The 24231-nt window shown below is 38.5% G+C and overlaps 1 protein-coding gene and 1 pseudogene across 1 annotated transcript; both read right to left on the reverse strand.

Annotated features, from left to right (window-relative positions):
* Nucleotides 1-7666: 7666 nt before the first annotated feature.
* Nucleotides 7667-8599, reverse strand: LOC149833275 (uncharacterized). Its single transcript, XM_090013401.1, has one exon. The coding sequence runs from the start codon at nucleotides 8597-8599 to the stop codon at nucleotides 7667-7669; it is 933 nt and encodes a 310-aa protein (XP_089869527.1).
* A 1234-nt stretch (nucleotides 8600-9833) lies between these two features.
* LOC149833276 (glucan endo-1,3-beta-glucosidase 14 pseudogene) lies at nucleotides 9834-10190 on the reverse strand (annotated as a pseudogene).
* Between the last annotated feature and the right edge of the window lie 14041 nt (nucleotides 10191-24231).

Consider the following 24231-nt stretch of genomic DNA (forward strand, 5'->3'; position numbering starts at 1 on the left):
AAAAAATAATTTTAAGTTTTTATATTTTATTAAAAAATAGCCGATTCAAGGGTGAAGCATATTGATTTTCTACCAATATGATATGTATCGGCTGATACGCACCGATCCTGACAACATTGGCAATGATTGTAGCAATGGAATTTGCTGTCCTTGCTCCTCTAGACCATGATGATGATGTTCCCTAACAGTGTTTCAGGGGCCAAGGTGTCACTACCCTCTTAACGCCTACTCTATGTGCAGTTGCCATACCATTAAGCACCACTTTGGTGGACATCATGACCATGGGTTTATTTGGATTCATTTTTTTATTATTTGGTTTTTTATATTTATTTAGTTTGAAACTTATTTTGCATTTTATTTTATAATGAATCTATCTCAGATTTATATTGATTTTTGAGTTATGTTTGGATCATAGTTTCATGTTGAATCTATCTCATATTCATAGTAGAATTAGGGTTTCTATTATTATATATATTTATTGAGTAATTTTATTTGATTTTTTTTCAATTTTGTGTTATGTTTCGTGTTTTCTTAGTTTCACAGTTTAATAGTTATGGTATGGTGCTGCCGATTCTTGAAGGGTTCGGGAGTGACCCTCCTGATCAATGCATCAATTTGGTATCATAGCCTTATAGTTGTAAATCACGATTATCGCTTTATTATGAAATTTGAGAGAATATTTTGTTAAAAAAAGGGACAATTCACTTTGATTAGTTCCGTAAGACCTATAAACTTTTAATACAAATTCTGAATTAAACTAAGAGTTATTTTATGTAAAACTATTATGTTAACCCGAATTATAAAACAAATAAATTTTAACGAGCCAATTATACTTAGGATGTATATATCTTTGAGAATATATGCTCAAACAGCCAAGGAGCTATAACTTTCTCTATGAACAAAGTTAATTTAACACTAAATTTGGATCTTAGATCAGGTGGGTCATCTACATTAGATTTAGACCCCAATATAATCCAAAGTTTTATCTATAAATAAGAGGTGACCCCTCTTAGAAATCGCCCCCTCCCCCTCTCTCTCATCTTTCTCTTACTAGCCTCTCTCCCCTATCTCCTATCTTCTTTTTCTTGGTTTTAGCCTGCACCATGCTCATTTATAGTGAGAGTGAGATTGGACCTGCCTAGCTTAGGTTGAGCCAAGTTTGGTTAAGTCAACTTGACCTACTAAGCTAGCTTTTCTCTTTCTTCTCATGTCTTGGTTTTAGCCTAAGTCAAATCTACTTGACCTAGACTAAGCCTACTTGAGGTGAGTTTAGATTTACCTGACCTACACCAAACCCAGTTAGGATAAAACCCCTTGAATGCTTGACCTCTTTTACCATTTCTTTGACTAGGTCCAACCCATCTGACCTAGCTTAACCCACTTAAGGTAGGTTTGAACCTAGTTGGACCTAAATTAGGTCCAATCCAGTTTTGGTTTAAACCTTATCGTTCTGTAATATCGTTGAGTTCTGCAAGAGAGACTCTTGGTCGTAACCGTATCGAATATAAAAGGCCTGCCAGCGATGACCTAAGAGTGCATCAACACCTCGTTGAGCTACCACCACCGATCCATGGTAGGTTTACGCAATAAATAGTGTCAAAGCTCTTGCTCGTTGAAAATGTTGTTTGGCGAAGAAACTTATATTGAAAAGGTTTCACAATTTATGCAAAACTATTTTTTACGTAAACATCTAACTCAGTAATGTATTGCTTAACTAAGGCTTGGGTTTTCAATAAACCATGATAGATGCAAAGTATGCACGTTGCAAGAAAAAATATGTTAAATATCCGTGTCATTGTAAAACTAAAACCAAGTATATATATTACTAAATCTCCCTTATATAATGGGAAAAGCGTACCTAACTGCCACCCACTGTCTCCTCATTATGTGGTCCACTAATGTGGCCCACTAATGATGCCAAACTGGGTCACTCAAAAGGGTAGGACCAAGATCCGTTATGTCCAACATATCCAACATGCCTCCATCTCTTGAGGTGAGTATCACTATTTCTTCAACATAAAAACTGATTGTAACAGTCATGCATGCACTCAGGGATCTAAACAAGTTGGTTTCAGTTCGGGTGTGAGTATTACTAAATCCCACTAATCAGATGGGCCCAGAGTTGGATTCAGGTTTGGAACTTTGAAGATGAGATTAACTAAATCTGTCCCGGACTGTGATAATAATGAACAAGTGGGTGGTGGTTGTATTTTTTATGACGAAGGAAAACCCTCACCAGAATCTAGGGCATGCTTGGAATCTCGGCGTTGGATGGGCGTTTATGCATTTGGCGGTCCCCGGGGTAAAGTCTTGGCAAACTACTTTGGTGGTCCTGTTTGGAATCACGGCGCTGGGATGGGCGTTTATGCATTTGGGATGGGAAGTGAGGCCCCTTCTCCTTTGTATTTACACTAAATCATCGAGCCACTTCTTCAAATGCATAAACTCAATAAATGCCCATCTCAGCTACAGATTCCAAACAGGCCCTTAGGTTACTTAATGGGCCAACCTTCCTCTGAGGTAAAACTCAGGGTTGAGGACATAACCACCCAGTCTTCCGTGCCCTGACCGTGATAAAGCATCGTCCAACCCCATGCACCAGTGGGATTCAATCCTGAGTAGGGGTGGCAATCATGTCGGGTTGGCGGGTCGACCCGATGGGTTGGCGGGTCAGCATACCTCAACCCGAACCCAACCCGTTTATTAAACGGGTCGGCTGTAGCAAACACGAACCCAGCCCATTTAATAAACGGGTAACCCGATACGACCCGCCAACCCATTTAATAAATGGGTTGGGTCGGGTAAACGGGTTTGCGGGCCAGGTTGGCGGGTGGGGTTAACGGGTCGGGTTGGCGGGTTGGCAGACGGGTTGGCGGGTTGACCCACCCGGACCGCCTAACCCGTTTATTAAACGGGTTAGCCGGGTTGGCAGGTTGGCATACCCCTAACACGAACCCGACCCGTTTAATAAACGGGTTAGGCAGGTCGACCCATTTATTAAACGGGTTCATTTTTTCCAAACCTGAACCCGCCTAAGAGTCGGGTTGGTGGGTCGTGTCAGGTTTTGCCACCCTTAATCCTGAGCCTTCAGTTTGAAGTTTGTTAAAAGGTGCTATTGTGCCTCATGCTTTAGGTTTAAGGCTTCGGCTGTTGCTTTTTTAAACCATATAAGAATCCGGTTGGATTTTACTAAGAACCTAAATCTGAATCTGATCAGATTCTATCATACAAAACTGAGTTCAACCTGATTACTTAACTAGATTCAACTTTTTTTTAACAAAATTTGATTAAACGGGTTGGAATCCATTGTTATCTGACCCAAACCCATACCATATGACATCCCTATATACCCTTGAGAAAGTAGATGATAATTATTTGTCCAAAGAGAGTGTGGCTAAAACTTTCACTGGAAACTTTCTCACCTGTGAAAATTGTGATCCTTTAATTCATTTTCTATGTGATAATGAATCATATATTTATGAAAAAAAAAATCCTACCTACAGATCTCACTCTGTATGTGGCACATAGGGTGCTATCAAACGGGCCATACCCAAATCCACTTGGCCCAACTCTGATTTTAGAGGAACCCTTACCAAGTATAGATCCAAGTTCTAAGGAAATCAGAAATCGCAACCAAATCTTAGTGTAGTCTTTGCTGGGTAGATCCAAACCTGGCGTTACCAGGCAACCCACCCACAAGTATCAGAAATCAAGGACCCGAGAAGCTCCAACAGTTACTCCAGCAACTAGATGTAAAGGTGCATTGGATATCCAATGGATATTGTAGACCATGAAAACTATAGGAGGTGCTTCAATATATAGACCAAGTTTTTGTTTTTGTTTTTTTGACAGGCAAGCTGGGGTTAAGCAGAACCCTACCGGTTATACAATGATACCATTGGGATTCGAACTTGCAACATCACAACACATGCACTTAATCTTTGGCAGTACACCACCATAAGAATTGAACACAGGTTCCCTTTATTTAACATATAGTACCTTAGTAGCATATTTCTTTTCTAAAAAATTTGTATTTTTATATTTGGAAATTTCAATAAAAATATATACAAAACAGCAGCTTGTTTAGAGTACAACTATTCAACTGCTTGCCAATGCTGCATTCCTTAAAAAGAAAAACCTAATGACCATTTTGTGATAACTTTGTTTCATAAACTTGGAAGACCCAATGGAATACTATACTTGGTTTGTTTGAGCATATTTAGTAGAGGAAAATTAGGAAAGCGATGAAATTAAGGGTGAAAGGTTTCGGATTTATCAATCAAGACATTTTTTGAAAATATTTGGTTAATTTTCTCTTCAATTTTTATTTTCTTTGGAAATTGAAGTTAAAATACTATTTTGTGATATAAGGCTTGGTCATGATTGTTATTAATTCATTAAACTTGTTATTCAATGTTTCTCCTAAATTTTTTGTTAAGAACTGTTATTCTGAATTTCATTACATGCTGGTTACCATAACATTCATGTTGGTGGAATAAATCAAGACAATTGAATTGATTAAGATACATTGCGTTCATTGTATATCCTCTCTTGCATGTCGAACACTCTTTTTATAAGGTTTAAAAATCAACAGCCTAAAATTTTTATAAATATTCAAATCTTAAAAAATCATGTTTCTTATAAAAAAAAATGATCCAAGTGGTTTTTGGCCTCCCTTGAATAGTTGTTTCTCAGCCATAACTGTTGGGAATTCACTGAGATGTGTGTACATAGGGGTTTTTGGATTCTCAACTGTGTTGGGTATCCTATAAGTTATAGGCTCAACCACATTGTTTGTCGTCTCTTGGAGTTTCATACCTAAAACCCTATAACCACACTGGATCCAGATCCTATATTGAATTTAGTTTTTATATTGGATCCAGTTAATTTCTAGATCCAACATGAGCACAAAATATGCTTAGAAAAAACAAGAACTCATTTGGATTTATGGATAAGTTGACATTTTCTGCCATAATTTTTGTGGGGTAGGGTTTACGTGTTTCCGTGGAATGCTCAACCCTTGCTGTTTATTCTCCCATCATGGACACATCAGGACCGTTCTGAACTGAACAGAATATTTAAAAGAGAAGGGGACATTTTTAAAAATGAAACCTAACTTTTTGGTATAATTAAAAATTTATAACCTATCTTGGGTTATTGCTATACCCTCTAGCATTTTAGAGTGAACTCTTGGTAAGGATATTCCAACTTGAGTTTTGAGAGGTTTATGAATTAGGTTGGTTTTGGTTTGATATGCTCTTAGCACAATTTTTTTTTAACTTTTCTGGTTTTTTATTTATCCTTAAAATGTATTAATGCTTAGAACACCATCATCCCCATACTATGACAAATTGGTTCAACTTTTATAAAAGTCATATTAGAGATTTCACTACAAATTTAATACCAAAACTGTTCAAAGCTAAGTTTTTTATATTTTTTTAAACCATTACAAAGTCTAGGTGTATTTTTTGAAAAATTTAGTAGAGGTATTGTTCTGAATTATGATGGGTGCAGATCCCCACCAATTATTATTTAAGTTGCCGTTAGGTTTGAACCTGCAACGTCCCACCACAAGAAGACGTTCACTGATAGCTCCTGCCACCTACGGGGAGCCTCCGTTGGTTCATATAAGCTATTTTGGATATTCTATGAATGTCTTAAATTACTGAAACAGGCCACTGGGAACCTAGACTCATAGGTTCAACCAGACCCATCACCTCAGGCAAATGTTCCTACAAATTACAGAAATGCTGAGTACATTAAAATACTGGTTTTTTTTTTTTACAGAGAAAGCTGGGGCTAGGCACACACCTAGAACTATACCTTAGGGATTTGAACTTGTAACGTCCCAACACAAGGTGACGTCCACTAACTGCTCCTGCCACACAAGCCCCTGGCCAGAATAGGGCCCGAGAAACCTGACCCATTAATTAGCTAGGTCAGGCTTAAAAGGGCCTAGGCCGACCCTATGTCCACCCTTAAACTCAAGAACCGAGCCTGTACTTCCAGCAAAGGGGTTTGGCATAGTGGGATGGGGCCTAGGTCGCTATGCCAGCGGTCTAGGTTCAAATCCCATGTGTGCCACCCCTTGTGCAATCTGAAATGTGCTGACTCTGCATCACCTCTCTCTCTTGAAAAGGTCAAGATAACCACATGCCTTCAGCATGACACAGACCACAGACCACATGGCTAGCCACCATTTCATATAAAGGTCATTGGTCAAATACACCTTAAAGGGGGCGTTTGTTTCCTGCCCTTTTTGCTATGAAAGTGGCTGTCTTTCCCAGGAAAATAAGGCCTCTCTCCTGCATTTTCCAATGAACCAAGTGGTGATTAATTTTTGTGGGTGCCAACTTAAAAGGAAGACTTTAAAAAATATTAAAATAATGCAAACAAAAACCTTGTAAAAAAAAACAAGAACTAACCGTTGACAAAACTGGGGTGGCCGTGGAATGGATATTAAAATCATGATATCCATTTTTTGCTCGTCAACTTCCTCATGTACCAAGTCATCCCTGGGTAGCATTCTTCTCTAAAAACAACGTGCAGCACGCGTTGATCCTCGACCGCTAGATCAAGATTGCGTGTAACGAATACGCGTCACTCATGAATCCACATTAAGTCATGCATGACCAAAGAAGATAAAATTAGCAAATCAAAAGTACCAATTTTAAATAAGCCAAGGCATGTGTTGTTAGGGATAATTAAAGCATGTTCTACTCCAATGGAACCCAATTGGCATGCTTATATGTTGGTAAACCCATAATTAACAGAAACGCTTCCTTAAGGGGATAATTGCGTTTCTTAGCAAGCGCCAACCTTGCTTTTAATTTGTGGAAAACACACTTTTTATTTATGGCAAACGCGCTTCTCACTCGCTTCTCAAGTTGCTTTCTCTTAGCATCCCTTTAGTTTTCTACTCCATTATTCCTATCCCTTTGTCTTTTGTTTTCTCTTTGCTTTCACCTTTTTGTTTTTTTTGTTTTTTTAATATTAAAATTTATATATTTTGTTTCCCCTTCACATTCTCGTGCGTCCCACCCATTTCTTGCTTTCACAATAGCTTTCAAAACTAATCCTGCTTTAAAGGTAAACCAAAAAAAATGTAATCAGCATTCCAACAATTCCCATCTAAACCATCCAAGATCAAACAATTCAAATGGCACCAAAAGTAAGTAAAAAAACCAACATAAACCGCAAAGCAAAAAGATTCGAATAATCCAAAATTATATCATACATTTGACACATAATATCAAGCAAACTTGGTCTCATTAAAGAGCAAAAGTAATTGAGACACACTTAACGGCCATTTAATTACTGGATAAGAAGACAACCTATCGTTCATTACTTACAAAAGTCTTGTCAAAAAAAAAAAAAGTAGCAAACAACCACTGCACCATACAAAGGGGCCCATCCGCCCATTCTATACATCACAAGATAGTCCCTACCCCGGCCCCACCCCACTAGACGGATATAATGCCACGTCAGAGTACAACCAGAAAGAAAACTCAACAGCTAACTCCAGAAAATAACATCGACAAAACGTGTCGCCGCATCATTTCATAATCTGCGCAAGCGGGTCCCACCCAAGTCTGATCTCGGTCCGATCGCCGTTGATCGGACGGTGACGCCCTATGCTGGTGCTGGTGCTGGTGCCGGTGCCGGTTTAGAGCGGGGCGATCTTGAGGGCGGCGCCACCGGCGAGTCCGGGATTGAACGGCAACATCGGGCGGCAATTTCCTGCGTCGAAGCCCACTACGGGGCCGCGCTTCCCTGCGGAGGAGACGCCGGAGTCCGGCAAGGAGGCGGGGACTGGGTTGGTGGTTCGACGGTAGGGTCCGAACCACTTGGCTTGCATGTATCTGTTCTTGCGCCACGGCGGGAGGTGGAGCCCCCTCTCCTTCATCGACTTCTCGGCTGCGTTCGCCGAGATGCGCACGATCCGTCGGAGCTCGTCCGGCCGGCAGACGAGCACTCTCGGCAGCGCGGCCAGGATCCTTGCGTACCGCATGGTCGGCCGCGCGATCTCGAACTCGCCGGAGAAGTCGACGTCGACGACGTACCTCCTCTCCTCCTCCGCCGCAACCACGTCGACGTACTCGTAGCTCCCGGCGATCATCCGGCCGGAGCTCTCCCACTTGACCTTGCAGATCCCGGCATTGAACCCGGCCTCCCTCAGCCGCGTCATCACCGCCCTCCGGACCGCCGCTCTCGGCACGTCGGCTCCGGCGATCACCTCCGAGACCACGCAGTGGATCGCAGACCTCACGGGATCTTCGTCGCCATCGTCGTCCCTGGGATTCACGAGCTCCTCCAGCGCCTCTGCGTCGGAGAGATCCTGATCCGACGTCTCCTCAACGTCCTCTCCGGCCTCCCTCCTCCGCTCTCCGTCGCCGTCACTGTCCTCCATGAAGCCGTGGATGAGTCCCGCGAGGCACTCGGAGTCCGCCTCGTGCTCGCTCCCGCTGCTCCCGTAGCCGGCGAGCCACCGGTCTCCCCCGCCGCACAGCCTGGACCTCGCCCGCTCGTCCAGCGGATCCGTCACCTTCTTCATCTCCCTTCCCAATCCCCAGCCGTTCATCTGCCGACCGACGGCCATCTCTCTCTCTCTCTCAAACCGCTCACGATGTCAACATTTATACGACACCGTCGCCTCTGGTTTACTTTTACTCTTTTTTTTTTCTTGAAATTAATGGAAGACAAGAAAAAAGAAAAGAATCCGGGAATATTCGAGACGGTCACCTGCTCTTCCTCACCAAGCTTCGAGTTAATACCCTACCGCCGGATCCCCTATCTCTCTGCCTACGTGCAGCATATCTCACGTGGACGCTTCTCAAGGCATGCACGTTTTGATGATCCGGGACTTCGGATTCACACGTGCGAGGTTCAACCCTTGCTTCTTCTCGTGCTTTGGAGTCGTTTTGGGGGTGAGAGGGGGGATGTTAAAAACGGGTGGAAGAAGGGGGGAAAAGAGATGTCTAGGTTCACTGGATCTGCGTGGATGTGTCTAGGTTCAATGAACCTGCTTCGGTGCGGCTTGGGCACCGGATGTTTACCGGTTCGGGTTTGGATTGTGTTTCCAAACCGAATGCAAAACTGTTTAGTTGGATTCGGTAGTATAAGTGACATCTAATTGATAGTCCGATCCGGGTTCCATCTTGATTTCTACATCCTAATCCGATTACGTGAGTAAAACAGGCATGCCTGGTTACTTAATCGGATCTGAATACAACAATAATGTTGTTCGAATTTGAATCCGATGGGCTTACGAATCCAATTAACCCATATGTGATTAGGTCAGATTTGATAATATTCCTTACATTTGAACAGAATCCGACCCATTTAGATGGGGGAATTATTGGTTAGATTCATGTAAGCACTTGGCTTGTTTGATTTGTCCATACAAGCGTGCGTCAGCAATGCACGAAACAAACAAAGATTAGTTAAATGGTTCTCCTGGATGGATTGAATGTACCACGAAACCCATCCTATTTCAAATGATGAGATCCGTTTTAAAATGGCCTCGTGGCCCTACCATCCTAATTGGGATCTCCTGTGGTTTGTGGCCTGACATAGAATGACCATAGTTCGAAATCCACTTGGGCCGTCCCTTAAGGATACGTTTGATGTGCTGTTCTCAGCGTGATTCGGACGAAAATTATATTAAGAATAGCGATTTTCCAAAAACATTGGATGCGGTGGATGGCATTCCATGTGTCCACCGCGTTCTTATAAGTATGTTATTTTCGTTCTACCCTCTCCCCTGTTACAAAAATAACAGGAACGAAAGGAACAAAAATTTCTCGATGGGTGCACCCACGAGCTCTTGGTTCCTATCGGATCCCGAGTTCTCCTTCGCCATCTACGCTTCCTCTTCCATCGCCCGACTGCGGGCTGAGCCTGGCGAAGTCAAACTCGACGGCATACGTCGGCGTCCCGTCGAACTGGAAGAGCCAGTAGTTCTTCTCTGACGTCGGTCTGGGCTTCAGGTTCTCGTTGAATAGGGCGAACACGTACACCTCCCTCCCCACGTCCGACCGCTTTGGCATCCCCTTTTGCTCCAGCAAAGCGTCGATCTCTTGCGGGTCCCCCTTTGACGGCCACCCCGTCTCCAACACCTTTACCCTCAGATTCCCCTTCCCCTCCGCTTCTAGTGCGGCGTACACGGCGTCAATTTGGGCAAACAGCATGTTAATTATCGTAGTGAAGCTCGATGCCGAGGTACAAGATTCTGGCGTTCTCTCGAAAAATGACGTAGTCGAGGGAGATGTGCTTCGGGTTCGACATGTAGACGAAGAACGGGTAGGCGTTGATCAGGAACGGCGATCTGGTCTGCCCGTGGAACCCTAGCAGAGATTGAACTGATCCGGCGAGATCTCGTCAGAATCGGCCGCTCGACGATGGGTAGGTCAATTCAGGATGGCGAGCGAGTGTGTCATCGTCACCTCCACCTTATCCCTCAACTCTAGGGTTTGCAGAGCGGCGTAAACGTTCTGCGTCGTCGGAACGAGGCACCCGGCCAATGACGAGTCATTTTTTATGAGCACCTCGTTCCCGATGGTTATGTAACCGATCCGGTGACGAGAGGTTGTTCGCCACCTGCCCGTAGTTGATGCCCACCGTCGGTGATGCGCTCAATAGAAAAATGACACCTGCACGCAGAGAACCAAACCGAGCGACGTAAAAATCGTCGGAATCTCCCATCTTCGACGAGCATTTCCGAAATTTCTACTAGCAGTTTTCTGTCGCCGACAATGGCCAATGTCGATGATGGCTAGCCGTTGACGGCTGGCATCGTCGATACCAATGTGGTCGGCTGCAACAAGGGGGTTAGCAGGGATAGGGGGTGAAACCCCATTTTTTCACAGCTTCCATTGTTGAAACTGTCGGTGGTCGACCTTGAGAAAGTGAACGGGTTTCACTGTAGATTGCTACAGTGCAATCTGACATGGGGGGCACATCGTCATCAAACAACGGATAATTGGAGCATAGCATTTGAGTACGGTTCAAACAAATGTTGGACTTAGAACAATTGTTACAAAACGAACAGAACCGATGCTTTGTCTGTTCTTTTTGTTCATTTCATCCAACCTTGGACAAGCCATCAAACATACCCTAATGCAACGTTGAAGCTAGGTGCACTTCCTAGTGTGCAAGGGAGACCTTAATGGATAACAGAAGGCCTGCCAATGTGCAGTGGGTTATAGGAGAGTTTTTTTTGGCACAACAAATAAAGAAAAGTTACAAACTTTTGGCATTCAAGGAGACAAAAAAAAATATAACATAAAGAAATAAGTTGAAAAAACATTGGCCAATGGCATAGACATTTTAATTTTCAATAATGAGGTCAAAATAACAAACATATTTTTTAATTTGGTTATTGATGAACACAAACATATATACATGAGTTTTTTTTAATCAATTTGGATGCAAGAATTACAAGATTTAGATTCGAGATTCAATACAGGGGCGGCTAAAGAGAAGTTGGGGCCCCAGGTGAAACCTCCAAATGAAGCCCTAAATTTTTTTCATTGTACATAAAAATTCTACTATTTTTTATAGGGGTTGCACCTTTTTTTTCTTAAATTCGTAATATCCTCCATATTTACTAATTGGGTTCGTGTGTGTGTATATATATATATATATATATATATATATATATATATATATATATATATATATATATATATATATATATATATACCAAAATTAAAAACTTAAAATAGCTTAAAAATATTATTTAAAATCTACATTTGTTGATTTTGAGATTTTAAAATCCACTTTATGATTTGAGGGCCCTCCAAAATAGGAGGCCCTAGGTGGTGGCCTCAAATCTAAATGAGGGGATCTGCGTGGATGTGTCTAGGTTCAATGAACCTGCTTCGTTTGGGCTTGGGCACTAAACTTTTTCTAGTTCGGGTTTCGGTTGTGTTTCCAAACCCAATTTTTTTGAGAGTAACATTATATTACAAAAATATTTTGCAAAAGAACTCAATTATGGATTTAATATAGCATTATGTACTCTAAAAAATTAAATACATAACCGAAGTCATATTCATGTGGTAAGCGGGGGATCCCGTGTCAAGCTGAAGGCTCAGGATCGAATCCCTCTGCTACATGGGGCGGTTGTTGTTCTGGTAGGGGTCAGCCTAACCCCAGCTTGCCTTTTAAAAAGAAAAAAATTTAAATACATAATTAAGTTATTTGTTATTGGAAAGGACGAGATTTGCTAAATATGAGTATGCATGAGAACGTGTGTGTGTGTGTGGGGGGGGGGGGGGTTGATGTACTCTTGCTGTGGTTCATGGAGGGTGTATGGCACGTGCAAGAGCATGGTTGCTTGCTTTGCTTGCATGCTCGGTGATTGCGCGTGTGTGGAGGCCACACATTCATTTGCATTGGTTGGCACGATCGATAGGAGCTTGTTTCTTGTTTAAAAGTTGGATGTTTGTTACTGCTTAGGCGTGTGATGGCACATTTTTCACACGTGGACAAGTTTAACACACGCTTGACCACTTAGGGCACGATGCGGCACGTGTTGGCATATTGTAAGCAGATTGTGTGTTTGTGCGCATGTGCATGAAAATACGTAGTTAGTTCTAAAGGCAGGTTAGGTCATATGCTTTAGAAGCAAAAAAAAAAAAAAAACAATTTTTAAAAGGTATTAAAGGCTATTTCGAAAGTAAAAATAGTTCTTTTGACCCTAAAATGTAACTTCGTAGTCTTAAAATTGTCGTGGTCTTTTTTAGGGCATTTTAATCAGATAAAAAATGTACTGAATCGTGCAAAGATCAGCAACGGAGAGTAGTTTTTTATGTCGCTAATTCTGATTTTTCTTTTTTGCCAAGGCATTAGCAGCAACTCCAAATTTGAGGAAATCGGACGTGCAAAGGCATATCCAAACCTTGTTCGACGATAAATCCATCCTATTAAAAGGGATTCTCATATATATAGAGAGAGAGGAATGAAAACGTACCCACTAAAAAACATGCCAAAACTTACCCGAAAAAAATTGGTGTTTTTTTCAAAGTTGATGTGTTCAACATAATTAATTTATTAGAAATCAATACTTGGATCATGAAAAATGGATAGAAAAAATTGTATTTAGAACCTCAAAAATTTATAAAAATTGTATGCTAGTTGTTGATTTTTAAAACTTATAAAAACCTATCGGTGCATCTGAATCAAATGCTCCAAGAACTAAAAGCTGATCACATCTGCATGGTCAAAATTTTGAAAAAAACACCAAAACTCCAATAAACCGTGTGGTGGGTATGTTTGGCATGTTTTTTACTGAGTAGGTTTTCATTATATATATATATAGAGAGAGAGAGAGAGTACCTGTTAAATGAAAAACACCGGAAAATAGACAGTCCCAAGCAATCTTGTACCATTTGGTTGGGTAGCTCACTGCTCATATATATATATATATATATATATATATATATATATATATATATATATATATATATATATGAGCAGTGATTGGTTGATGCTCACACCTTAGGTGTGAAAATGATACCTGCTAAATGGGTTTTTCTGCCCTTTTAGTGTTTTTTTCACAGTTTCATCCCAATAAATGTGTCGGGAATGGTCGATTTATTAGGAATCCACACCTGGATCATGTGTTTTCGATGAAAAAAATGATATTAATTTGGAGCCTCAAAACTTTACAAAGATTTTGGACCCTTGATATTTTGAACCTTATAAAAACCCACCAATGTGTCGAAAGCTGATCTTTATAAAATCAAGTACATAGATCACATCTGTTAGGTCAAAATTTAAAAATAAAAATAAAAGAAAGCTGAAACCCCCATTTAGCACGTTCATTTCATACCTAACTTGTGAGCAGATATATATCATGGTTTATGCTTACCATTAGAATGAATACTATCATGAACATATGCTCTTCAACACAGTAGATAATCTTAATTCCATGTTGAAAATGAAGGACCGATATAATATTGTATGACCTAAAGAATGATAAATCAGTTCGCCAGATCTTATAATTTGAATGACCAGAAGGCACAAGCGGTCTGACCTTTTTTGTGGTGGGTTAGGTATATTGATCAACAACAAAAGTTTGACTTCGTTTATAAATAACTCAGGCTCATCGGACCGGCCAAGACTTGGCCCACGTATATAACAAGCTTGGTTTCCACCTTTTACCTAATGGGCCCGAGCCAAAACCCTTGGTCCAAACCCGGCCCATAGCGGGCTGGGTCAGCTTGGCACATCGGGCTGCGCGACCAGTTGGCCTTCCTTATTTTCATTCAAATTCATGATTTTTATTTTTAATTAAAAAGTCAATTTTGCCTTTATGCAAAAGAAAGAGAAAGATTAGTAAGGCTAAAATAGGTAAACAAATCCTATTAAGTGAGAGTAAGACTGGTATTAACTATGGTTTAAGGGAGAACAGTTATCAACCAATCAGTATCAGTATGAGCCCTGAATTGATTATAAAAAGATTTAAGGAATCATTCCAATTCCGACCTATAATCGGCCAGTTTTCAGACAAGCGATGACACATGTAAGTAAGATATTAAAAATATACTAATAACATTTTAATGATTTTCAAGCAATTTTTAAAAATAAACCGATTCGGCCTTTTGTGCCAATTTAGAGACAATATAATACAAATTAGCCGATTCACAACGAGACTGACAGCATTGGTATGAACTTGGATAATTGAACATAAAATTATTTCCTTGTTTGGATCTATTTTTTAGTGCGTAGGTTTTCCTTCCTCTCGTGTGTATATATATATATATATATATATATATATATATATATATATAGGGAGAGAGAGAAAGAAAGAGAAATGAGTACTTGTTAAATGAAATATGCTAAATGAAACGTGATAAATGAGTTTTTCTGCTCTTTCTGTAATTTTTTGGCAGTTCCGACCCCATAAATGTGTTGGGCATGGTTGATTTATGAGGAATTCACACCTAGATCATGTGTTTTCAATGAAAAAATGATATTTAAAGCCTCAAAAATTTACAAAGACTTTGGACCATTGATTTTTTGAACGTTATAAAAACCCACCCATATGCGGGAATCGAATACTTCAAGAGTTGATCCCTATAAAATCAAATATATAGATTACATTTGTACGGTCAAAATTTAAAAATAAAATAAACAAAACCTGAAAAACTCATTTAGCAAGTACCTATTTCTCATATATACATATATACATGAGAAATGGATACTACAAACCCTACCCACTAAGAATTTTTTTGGTGTTTATCCTAAATTCTGACCTCTGTGTCCAACATGATTGATTTACTAGAAATTAACACTTGGATCGTAGATTTTTTATAGAAAAAACAGGATTTGATTGAAGCTTCAAAAACTTATGAAAATTATAGACCGTTGATTTTTGAACCTTATAAAAACCTATCCATGCATCAGAATCAAATGATCTAAGTGTCCATTTCTAGTAAATCAATAATGCTGAACACATTTGTAAGGTCAGAATTTAAAAAAAAAACTGAAAATTGACAATCCCAAGCAATCTTGTACCATCTGGTTGGGTAGCTTTTAGCTGCTCATATATATATATATATATATATATATATATATATATATATATATATATATATATATATATATATATATATATATATATATATATATATATATATAGAGAGAGAGAGAGAGAGAGAGAGAGAGAGAGAAATTGGTAGATGCTCACACCTTAGGTGTGAAAGGACACGTGCTAAATGGGTTTTTATGCCCTTCTAGTGTTTTTTTCACAGTTCCAACCCAATAAATGTGTCAGGCACGGTCGATTTACTAGGAATCCACACCTGGATCATGTGTTTTTTATGAAAAAAAATGATATTAATTTGGAGCCTCAAAACTTTACAAAGATTTTGGACCCTTGATTTTTTGAACCTTATAAAAACCCACCAATGTGTTGGAACCTAATGCTTCAAAAGCTGATCCCTATAAAATCAAGTACATAGATCACATATGTTCTGTCAAAATTTAAAAATAAATTAAAAAAAAAAAGCTGAAAACCCCATTTAGCACGTTCATTTCATACCTAACTTGTGAGCAGATATATATCATGGTTTATGTTTACCATTAGAATGAATAATATCGTGAACATATGCTCCTCCACACAGTAGATAATCTTAATTCCATGTTCAAAATGAAGGACCGAGATAATATTTGTATGACCTAAAGAATGATAAATCAGTTCGCCATATCTTATAATTTAAATGACCAGAAGGCACAAGTGGTCTGCCCTTTTTTGTGGTGGGTTAGGTATATTGATCAACAACAAAAGTTTGACTTCATTTATAAATAACTCAGTCTCATCGGACCGGCCCAGACTCGGCCCACGTATATAACAAGCTTGGTTTCCACCTTTTACCTATAATGGGCCCGAGCCAAAACCCTTGGTTCAAACCGAGCCCATGGTGGGCTGGGTCAGCTTGAAACATCGGGCCGCCCTACCCGTTGTCCTTCCTTATTTTCATTCAAATTCATGATTTTTATTTTTAATTAAAAAGTCAATTTTGCCTTTATGCAAAAGAAAGAGAAAGATTAGTAAGGCTAAAATAGGTAAACAAATCCTATTAAGTGAGAGTAAGACTGGTGTTAACTATGGTTTAAGGGAGAACAGTTATCAACCAATCAGTATCAGTATGAGCCCTGAATTGATTTTCAAAACGATTTAAGGAATCATTCCAATTCCGACCTATAATCGGCCAGTTTTCGGACAAGAGCTGACACGTCAGTAAGATATTAAAAATATACTAATAACATTTTAATGATTTTCATGCATTTTTAAAAAATAAACCGATTCGGCCTTTTGTGCCAATTTAGAGACAATATGATACAAATTAGCCGATTCACAACAAGACTGACAGCATTGGTATGAACTTGAATAATTGAACATAAAATTATTTCGGTGTTTGGATCTATTTTTTATTTATCGCTTATATATATAAACACGTTTTATGACAAGAATCTTGCTTTTACTTTTAATCAAGTAAATGTTTGGATCATCACTATTTAAATTATAATACAAAAAGAAGATTAGTGATATGATGGTGATAGTGATGGTTATGTCAATGGTGATGATGGTGGTAGCATTTGTGGTAACAAAGGTGATTGTACATAGTGTTAGTGGTAATGGCGGTGGTGCAGAGGGAAGGTAGTGGTGGTATTGGTGGTGATGGCAAAAGTAGCAGTGGTGGTGGTAATGGTAATGTTGATGAAAGTGTTAATGATAGTTGTGGTGACGATGGTGATATATAGTGGTGACAGTAATGGTAGTGATGGCAAAGATGATAGTGGTGGTGATAATAATGGTAGTGATGACACTGGTGGTGGTAATGTTGGTGATTACCAAGGTAGTGGTGGTGGTGGTGGTGGTGGAGATGGATGATGGCAGTAGTAATGGTGAAGAAGTGGTGGTAGTGTGATGGTGGAAAAATAATAGTGGTGGTGATGGGGATGATGAAGGTTGGAAGCAATAAAATAAGTACTTCTACGAAAAAAAAGTAGGCCTCCCCTTACTATTGAAGAAAGTGTGAAATTTATAAAAAAAGTAGTTTAAAAAAATAAAAAAAGACAACCAAACACCAAAACTTGCTCTTTAAAATAAGCATAAATGACAAGGAACAATTTATAAAGTAATCCAAACATGATTTTAAATTATAAGTATTTTGTGGCAGAAACTTGAATTATAAAAAAACATAAAATTAATGACCGTATTGTCCTTGCAAAATAGTATCTTTCTAAAAATGCTTTACATTTACCTAAATTCTCTACATGTCCAAAATTTTGATTCTCAATTTTTTTTAGGATATTTTTGTTCTTCCACAAATATAGCACAACCTTTGAAAATCATGTTTGCAAATATCTTGAAAATGTGTGAACTCTTAAGGAGATGAGTGAATTGCAATTCCCACAACAAAAAGTTGTCCGATGACAGCTTTGATACGAGAAAGTATTGTAGACTAATGGGCACAGGAATGATAAAAAATAGAGGAGCACTCAAACCTAAATTTGCACGGCAATGAAAATGTCATCTTTAGTATGTTCACAAGAGAGGACACCATGATCAACTCTGCTTTGATACCATAAAGTAGAGCAATGAAGAAGAAAGAAACGAGAATACACAGATTAACGTGGTTCGATCATATATGACCTACATTCATGATTCTATATCTCTTACCTTTCCAAATTTAGTTAAAGAAAGTCTGCAAATATAGTATGACATTCGCAAAACATGTTTGAGAATCTTTTAAAATGTGTGAACCTCCTTTTACTAAATACTCCTACATTTGCAAATGTTTTGACCTTCGCATGTGAATAACCTCACATATTTGCGAATGTCTTCTTGCCTATGTCCCTCATGCGATTTTAGTATGAGTTTTACCTTGAAAAGAGAAGTCTATGAGTAATAATGCATTTTAAGTAGCATAAGATTCACTTTACCATTGTGGTGGGCTGGTGCATGTACTAGCAGACCTTAATTATTAAGAACAAAAGAGAAATTCAAATGAGTAAGCATAACATACTAAAGATCTACTACAAGCCTGTACTGAGTGAGATTTTGATATGGATCACTATCATGCAGAGTTAACTTGGGGGAGACTGTTATATAACTAGTGATAGGCTTGTCTCCTTTCCGTAATGATGTATTTTTGTTGAGAGAATTAGCTTTCTTTTGTAGATATGACTTCAATATAGGCCAAAAATTAATGAAGAGGACTAAGGTCTTTAAGGGTCTCGACCAAGTGAAGCTATTAGTTTATATACCTAAGAATCTGAATTTTCAATAACTAAAGTATCATTCATGTTGATTAGAACATGCACAACGATGGACCCTGAGCACTTACCAAACAAAGAAATATTTGTTCTTGAACCATGAAAGTCAAAAGTAAGCATGAGCTAAGCTACTAAAACCATGCTAGCTTATTTTAACCCCTATAATATTTTTTGCAATTTATAAACCTGACTTAGACAATGGGGATAAACAAAACCCGAAGGTTGGCTCATATAGACCTCCTTAGAAAGATGACCATGCAGGAAGGAATTATAGACATCTAATTGCCTTATGGACCCCTAAATGATGCTAACAATGTGAGAATACTCCAATAGTAGTGGGTTTGACCACTAGACTAAAGGTCTTGATATGATTAATCCCTTCCTCTTGTGTGTAACCTTTAGCAACTAAATGAACCTTATGCCTTTCTAGACTCTCATTGGCCTTACATTTGATCTTGAATATCCATTTATATTCAACAATGTTGTGATTGGAGGGAGACGGGACAAGGGTTCAAGTGACATTGTACATAAGGCACTAAACTCATTATTCATTACATGTCTCAATTTTGGATCTTTCTAGGCTTGAGGGTTCAGGTTCATGAGCTAGCTCAGTGAGGTAGGCCATGAGAATTGAATATCGTAAAAAAAAGTTGGTCTTTGGTTTGAGTGAGCCAGTTTAAGACTTGGTTACCATGTGATGAGCTCAAGTTGGTTTAAAAATAGGTAGGAAAGGTGGATTATCTGATGTAGGTAGAGTTATATTGGGTATACACTGGTTGAGGGAGAAGGAGACAAGCTAAGCTCAATAGGTAAGGGATTCTTAATGGTCAAGTTATGCTCAATAGGTGAAGTAGACTCAATATACAAGGTGGTTTGGTTTGTATCAAAAGAAGAATCATATTTATCAAAAGCCATATTTCTTGATACAATGATTTTCTTCGATGACTGGTCAAGACATAAGTGGCCCTTTTGATGGTTGCTATAACCCAAAAATACATATTTCATATTCTAAAATTGTAGTTTGTGAGAGTTGTATGGATGCATGGGAAAACACACACAACCAAAGCCTTTTAGGAACTTATAATCGAGTGGTCTTTTAAACAAAAGTTTAAATGGTTGCTTGGTTTTGGTTAGAGGCGATGGCAACTTGTTGATCAAGTAAACTATAGTTACAAAAGCAAAATCCCAATATCGAGTGGGAAGACCTGACTGTGCAAGTAAGGTTAAGCTCATTTCAACGATATGACAATGCTTTCTTTACATAGACCCGTTATGTTGGTGTGTGTTGACAAGAAATTTAAAAACCTCAGACACAACATAATATGTTATTCTTTAATCACTTCAAAGTGACTTAATCTTGCATATTTTAAACAAGCTTTTTAAAAATTTTAAAAACCTTAAGTACCTCTGATTTTCAATAAACAATGTAAATTCACCTAAATCTCGAATAAGAATCAATAAAAATAATATAATATATCTATCCAGAGGATGATAAGATATGAGATGGTCCCAAAACATTCCAGAATATAAGGTCTAAAGGAGCATCAACTATATGTGATGAAATTTCTTAAGGAAATTAATGAGCTTTTGCCTTGTTGACATGCTTCACATAACTTATTCTCATTATTGTGAATGAAAAGTAATTGAAACTTAGAAATAATAGAGGATGGATGACGCGTCCTGTGATGCTATAAATGAATGGTAGTCCTTTCACTAACATAAGCTTCTTTAGATTCAGCCACCTCTTTATTGACAACATGCCCAAACACATGACGCATGATTGATGCATTGCCACTCTTGATTCTGATAAGATTAGTTGGATCAATTGGATTCATTTTTTCTTTGTCCTCTTCTATAGTTGTATCCACGCTCATCACTGATGAAGGAACTCGTCAACCATATTTGGATAAACCTTTAGATGTACAGTTGAATTCTGTTGATTGTGATCAGAAGTTGCTAGATTCTACTGATTATGATAAGAAGTTTCAAAGATCGTCAAAACATAATAAAAGCCGAAACCAACAACTTGATAAAGAAGATCAAAACAAATTTGAAATCAAAGCTAGCAATGTAACATACAGTGTTGTGAGAGGTGAACGCCTCAGTACCTGAAGCATACGCCTTAGATGCAAAGCGCAAGCTCAAGGAACTGAGGCGCTATAGTGAGGCGTTTGCCGGCTCGAAGTGCATGCTTCACATGGGTGAAGCGCACATCTCGCATTGAGGCACGCTTCACTTCTAAGGTGTACGCATCATCACCTCTGGCATCTCTCATGTCCATTTTCAGCCGATGAGATCTCTCTCTTTCTCTCTCTCTCTATTTTCTGCTTCAAACCATCTTCATTCTTCTCTTCACTCCTCTAAGTAACAGGCCCATTTGCATCTCCAATCAAGCATCAATCTGCCATCCAAAGTACTTAGTAAGATTATTCAACGTAGTTTTGTGTTATATGCTTCCGTTGTTGATGGACAGGCTAAACTTGACCAGATCAACGGTTTTTTCTTTGACGGTTGTGGTTATTCTTGATGGATTTTTTTGAGGAGTGAGAAGTTGTCGATCAACTGTTTGATGAAATGCCTGAAAGTGATTGCATCCACAGAATCTCATGTTTTTGTTTCTTTATTATGTGTATCTTTTTATTTGAGAAAGTAGTTCTTGTTGTAAAACAGTTTTAGTTTGATGCTTGAGGTGCATGTGAATGGTTTTCTCTTTGACCATTTTTTATTATTTGTAGGTCTTTTGGGGAGTGAGAAGTTACAGATCAAATATTTGACAAAATTCCTGAGAGAGATTATGTCCACATAATCCTATGTTTTCATTTCTTCGTCCATTTTGAGTGTTACCATATGCATTTTTTATTGAAGTCAAGTAGTTTTGTATAGCAGTTCTAGTTTGATGCTTGAGGTGGTTGTGAATGTATGCTCTGAGAATTATTTGGATTTAGTTCCTTTATTTGAAGTTCTTTTTCACGTCAAAAGTCGAAGCAAAATTGTTGTTAAGATTCTTGCAGAAATGATAGAAAACAGTCAAAGTTTTGAATTTTTTGGCATTTATCTAACTTGTATACAATATTTAGTATGTTTCTACAATTTTTTGTATGTCAATCATGCTGATGTTTGTTTCCTAGTATTGTAACTGTACTCACATGTGTCGTGTGTTGGAAGTATACATGCATCTATGTGCATTTTCAAAGCTAAGTTCCGTGGGATTTTGCATAAGCACACATGCATGTGGTTTGGTGTTAGGATGCTAGACCTTGATCAATAAATAGAACCTGATAGTCACTATGGGTAGAACTTCATACCCATTATTTTTAATGGTTCTTCTTCTTCTAATTTTGATCAATGGTAACTAGCTTTCTGTGATTTTTTTTGTCAGTGTCTAAATTCATTTATGAGTAGAAAATGGAACTCCTTTTCTATCTGTGAATCTCTAAAGAAATATAAAACAAATCATTGAATTTAGTTTTTTCATTTATTAGTAGTTCTTATTTAAAAATTTTATTATTTTATTAATATTATATATTTTATTATTTTGATCATGAAGCTTACGCTTCAACACCTTGCTTCATAACAGGCTCAACGCCTCGCTTCGCCTCATCGCATTTAACAACCTTGGTAATATATATGATATGTAATGTTGGATTTTGTAGAACAACCTTGTACGCATCTATGTTTAATAGTGAAACCTCACGCTCTCATAAAAGAAGAGAAGAGTAAGTGAGAAATAAATAAATAAAACAATATCTTGGACAGTGGACATAGGCATAAGCAAGCTGAACTACTATAAATTGTATTTTCTTTATTTTTTGTGGTGTGTTATCTGATACTTTTACATGGTATCAGAGCCTCTTATTCTTCTGTTTCAATCTAGAGTTCTATACCTCTGTTTATTGCTTCATTCATGGCCAACAATCAGAATTTGTCCCAGTCCTTACCTGTTGCTCAAGTTGTCCAATAAAATGTGTTCTCTAGCCTGGTATCTATCAAGTTAGATCGCACAAACTACCTGCTTTGGCGATCCCAGATTGAATCGATCATGTTCTCCCAAGATTTTATCAAATATGTTGATGGTTCAGCTCCTCCACCTCTTGAAAAAGTGACTGAAAATAATCAGACATCAACAAATCTGCAATATGTGCAATGGAAACGTGCAGACCAGCTTGTTCTAAGCTGGATCAAAGAAATTGTGAGTGAACCGGTTCTTAGTTGAATTATTTGTGTCTCATCAGCGCATGAAGCCTGACTCGCATTGAAAAAATCATATGCCTCTTCTTCTAATATGAGGATTCTTCAAATGAAGAACGAGTTGCAGAACATCAAGAAGCAAGATAAGTCCATGATAGACTATCTTACAAAGGTAAAAAATTTAGCTAATTCTCTAAGTGCAGTTAATAAAGAAGTGTCTGATTCCGATATGGTCATGCATACTCTTAATGGGCTTCCATCTCAGTATGAAGCTTTTGTTACCACCATTACTGTTTTCAAAATCCTGCCCACTTTCACTGAAGTTTATGATCTTTTTTTAAATCAAGAAAAATGAGTAGAGATGTTAAATTCTAAAAATTTGCAATAAGTTGAATCCACTACTACCTCATTTGTCGCTCAATGAGGACGTGGTAGGTGGAATTTTAATAGAGGCAGAGGTAGAGGTCGAAACTTTAGAGGTGATCGTGGTCAGCCCTATCAAAAATTTACTATTAGTTCTAATCCAAATAATGTTGCAAATATTACCTCTCAAGAGAATACAGTTATTTGTTAATTTTGTGGCCGCAAGTACCATATAGCTAGGAATTGCTACGACATCCTTAAGGCCTTTGCAACATGGTCAATGAATGAAGGGCAAGACTCAACGTGGTATCCCAACACTAGTGCATCGCACCACATGACCGCTATTGATGCCAACCTCACTAATCAAACCGGTTACATGGGCTCCGACAAGGTCACTGTTGGAAACAACACTGCCTTACCTATTCAAGGCACTGGTAATGCTACCTTGGCCACAACTAAACACATTTGTTTTTTTTGAAAAATGTTCTTCATGTTCCCTTCATAAAGAAGAACCTATTATCAGTTTCTTAGTTTACCAAAGACAATAGGTGTTTTTTTGAGTTTCATCCTCACAAGTTTTTTATCTAGGATGCTCAGACAGGGATAACACTAGAACAAGGACCGAATGAGGAAGGTATGTATCGGTGGGATGAAAATAAAGCTTGGAGTCAACAAGATGGAGTCGGCTTAGTTGTTGCCAACATTGCAACCAAAATGAATAAACTCTATGAAAAACTCTGGCATTACTGTCTTGGTCACCCAAGACAAAGGACCTTTGATATTTTGCATGCTAATAAATTGCATAAATTGTCATTTGAAGATGCTAAATTCCAAGCCTCACATCCTCTTAAACTCATCCATGTCGATCTATGGGGGCCATCACCATGT

Source organism: Nuphar pumila, chromosome 7, assembly GCF_984573655.1.
Source record: "Nuphar pumila chromosome 7, dmNupPumi1.hap1.1, whole genome shotgun sequence".
NCBI classification, from domain to species: domain Eukaryota; kingdom Viridiplantae; phylum Streptophyta; class Magnoliopsida; order Nymphaeales; family Nymphaeaceae; genus Nuphar; species Nuphar pumila.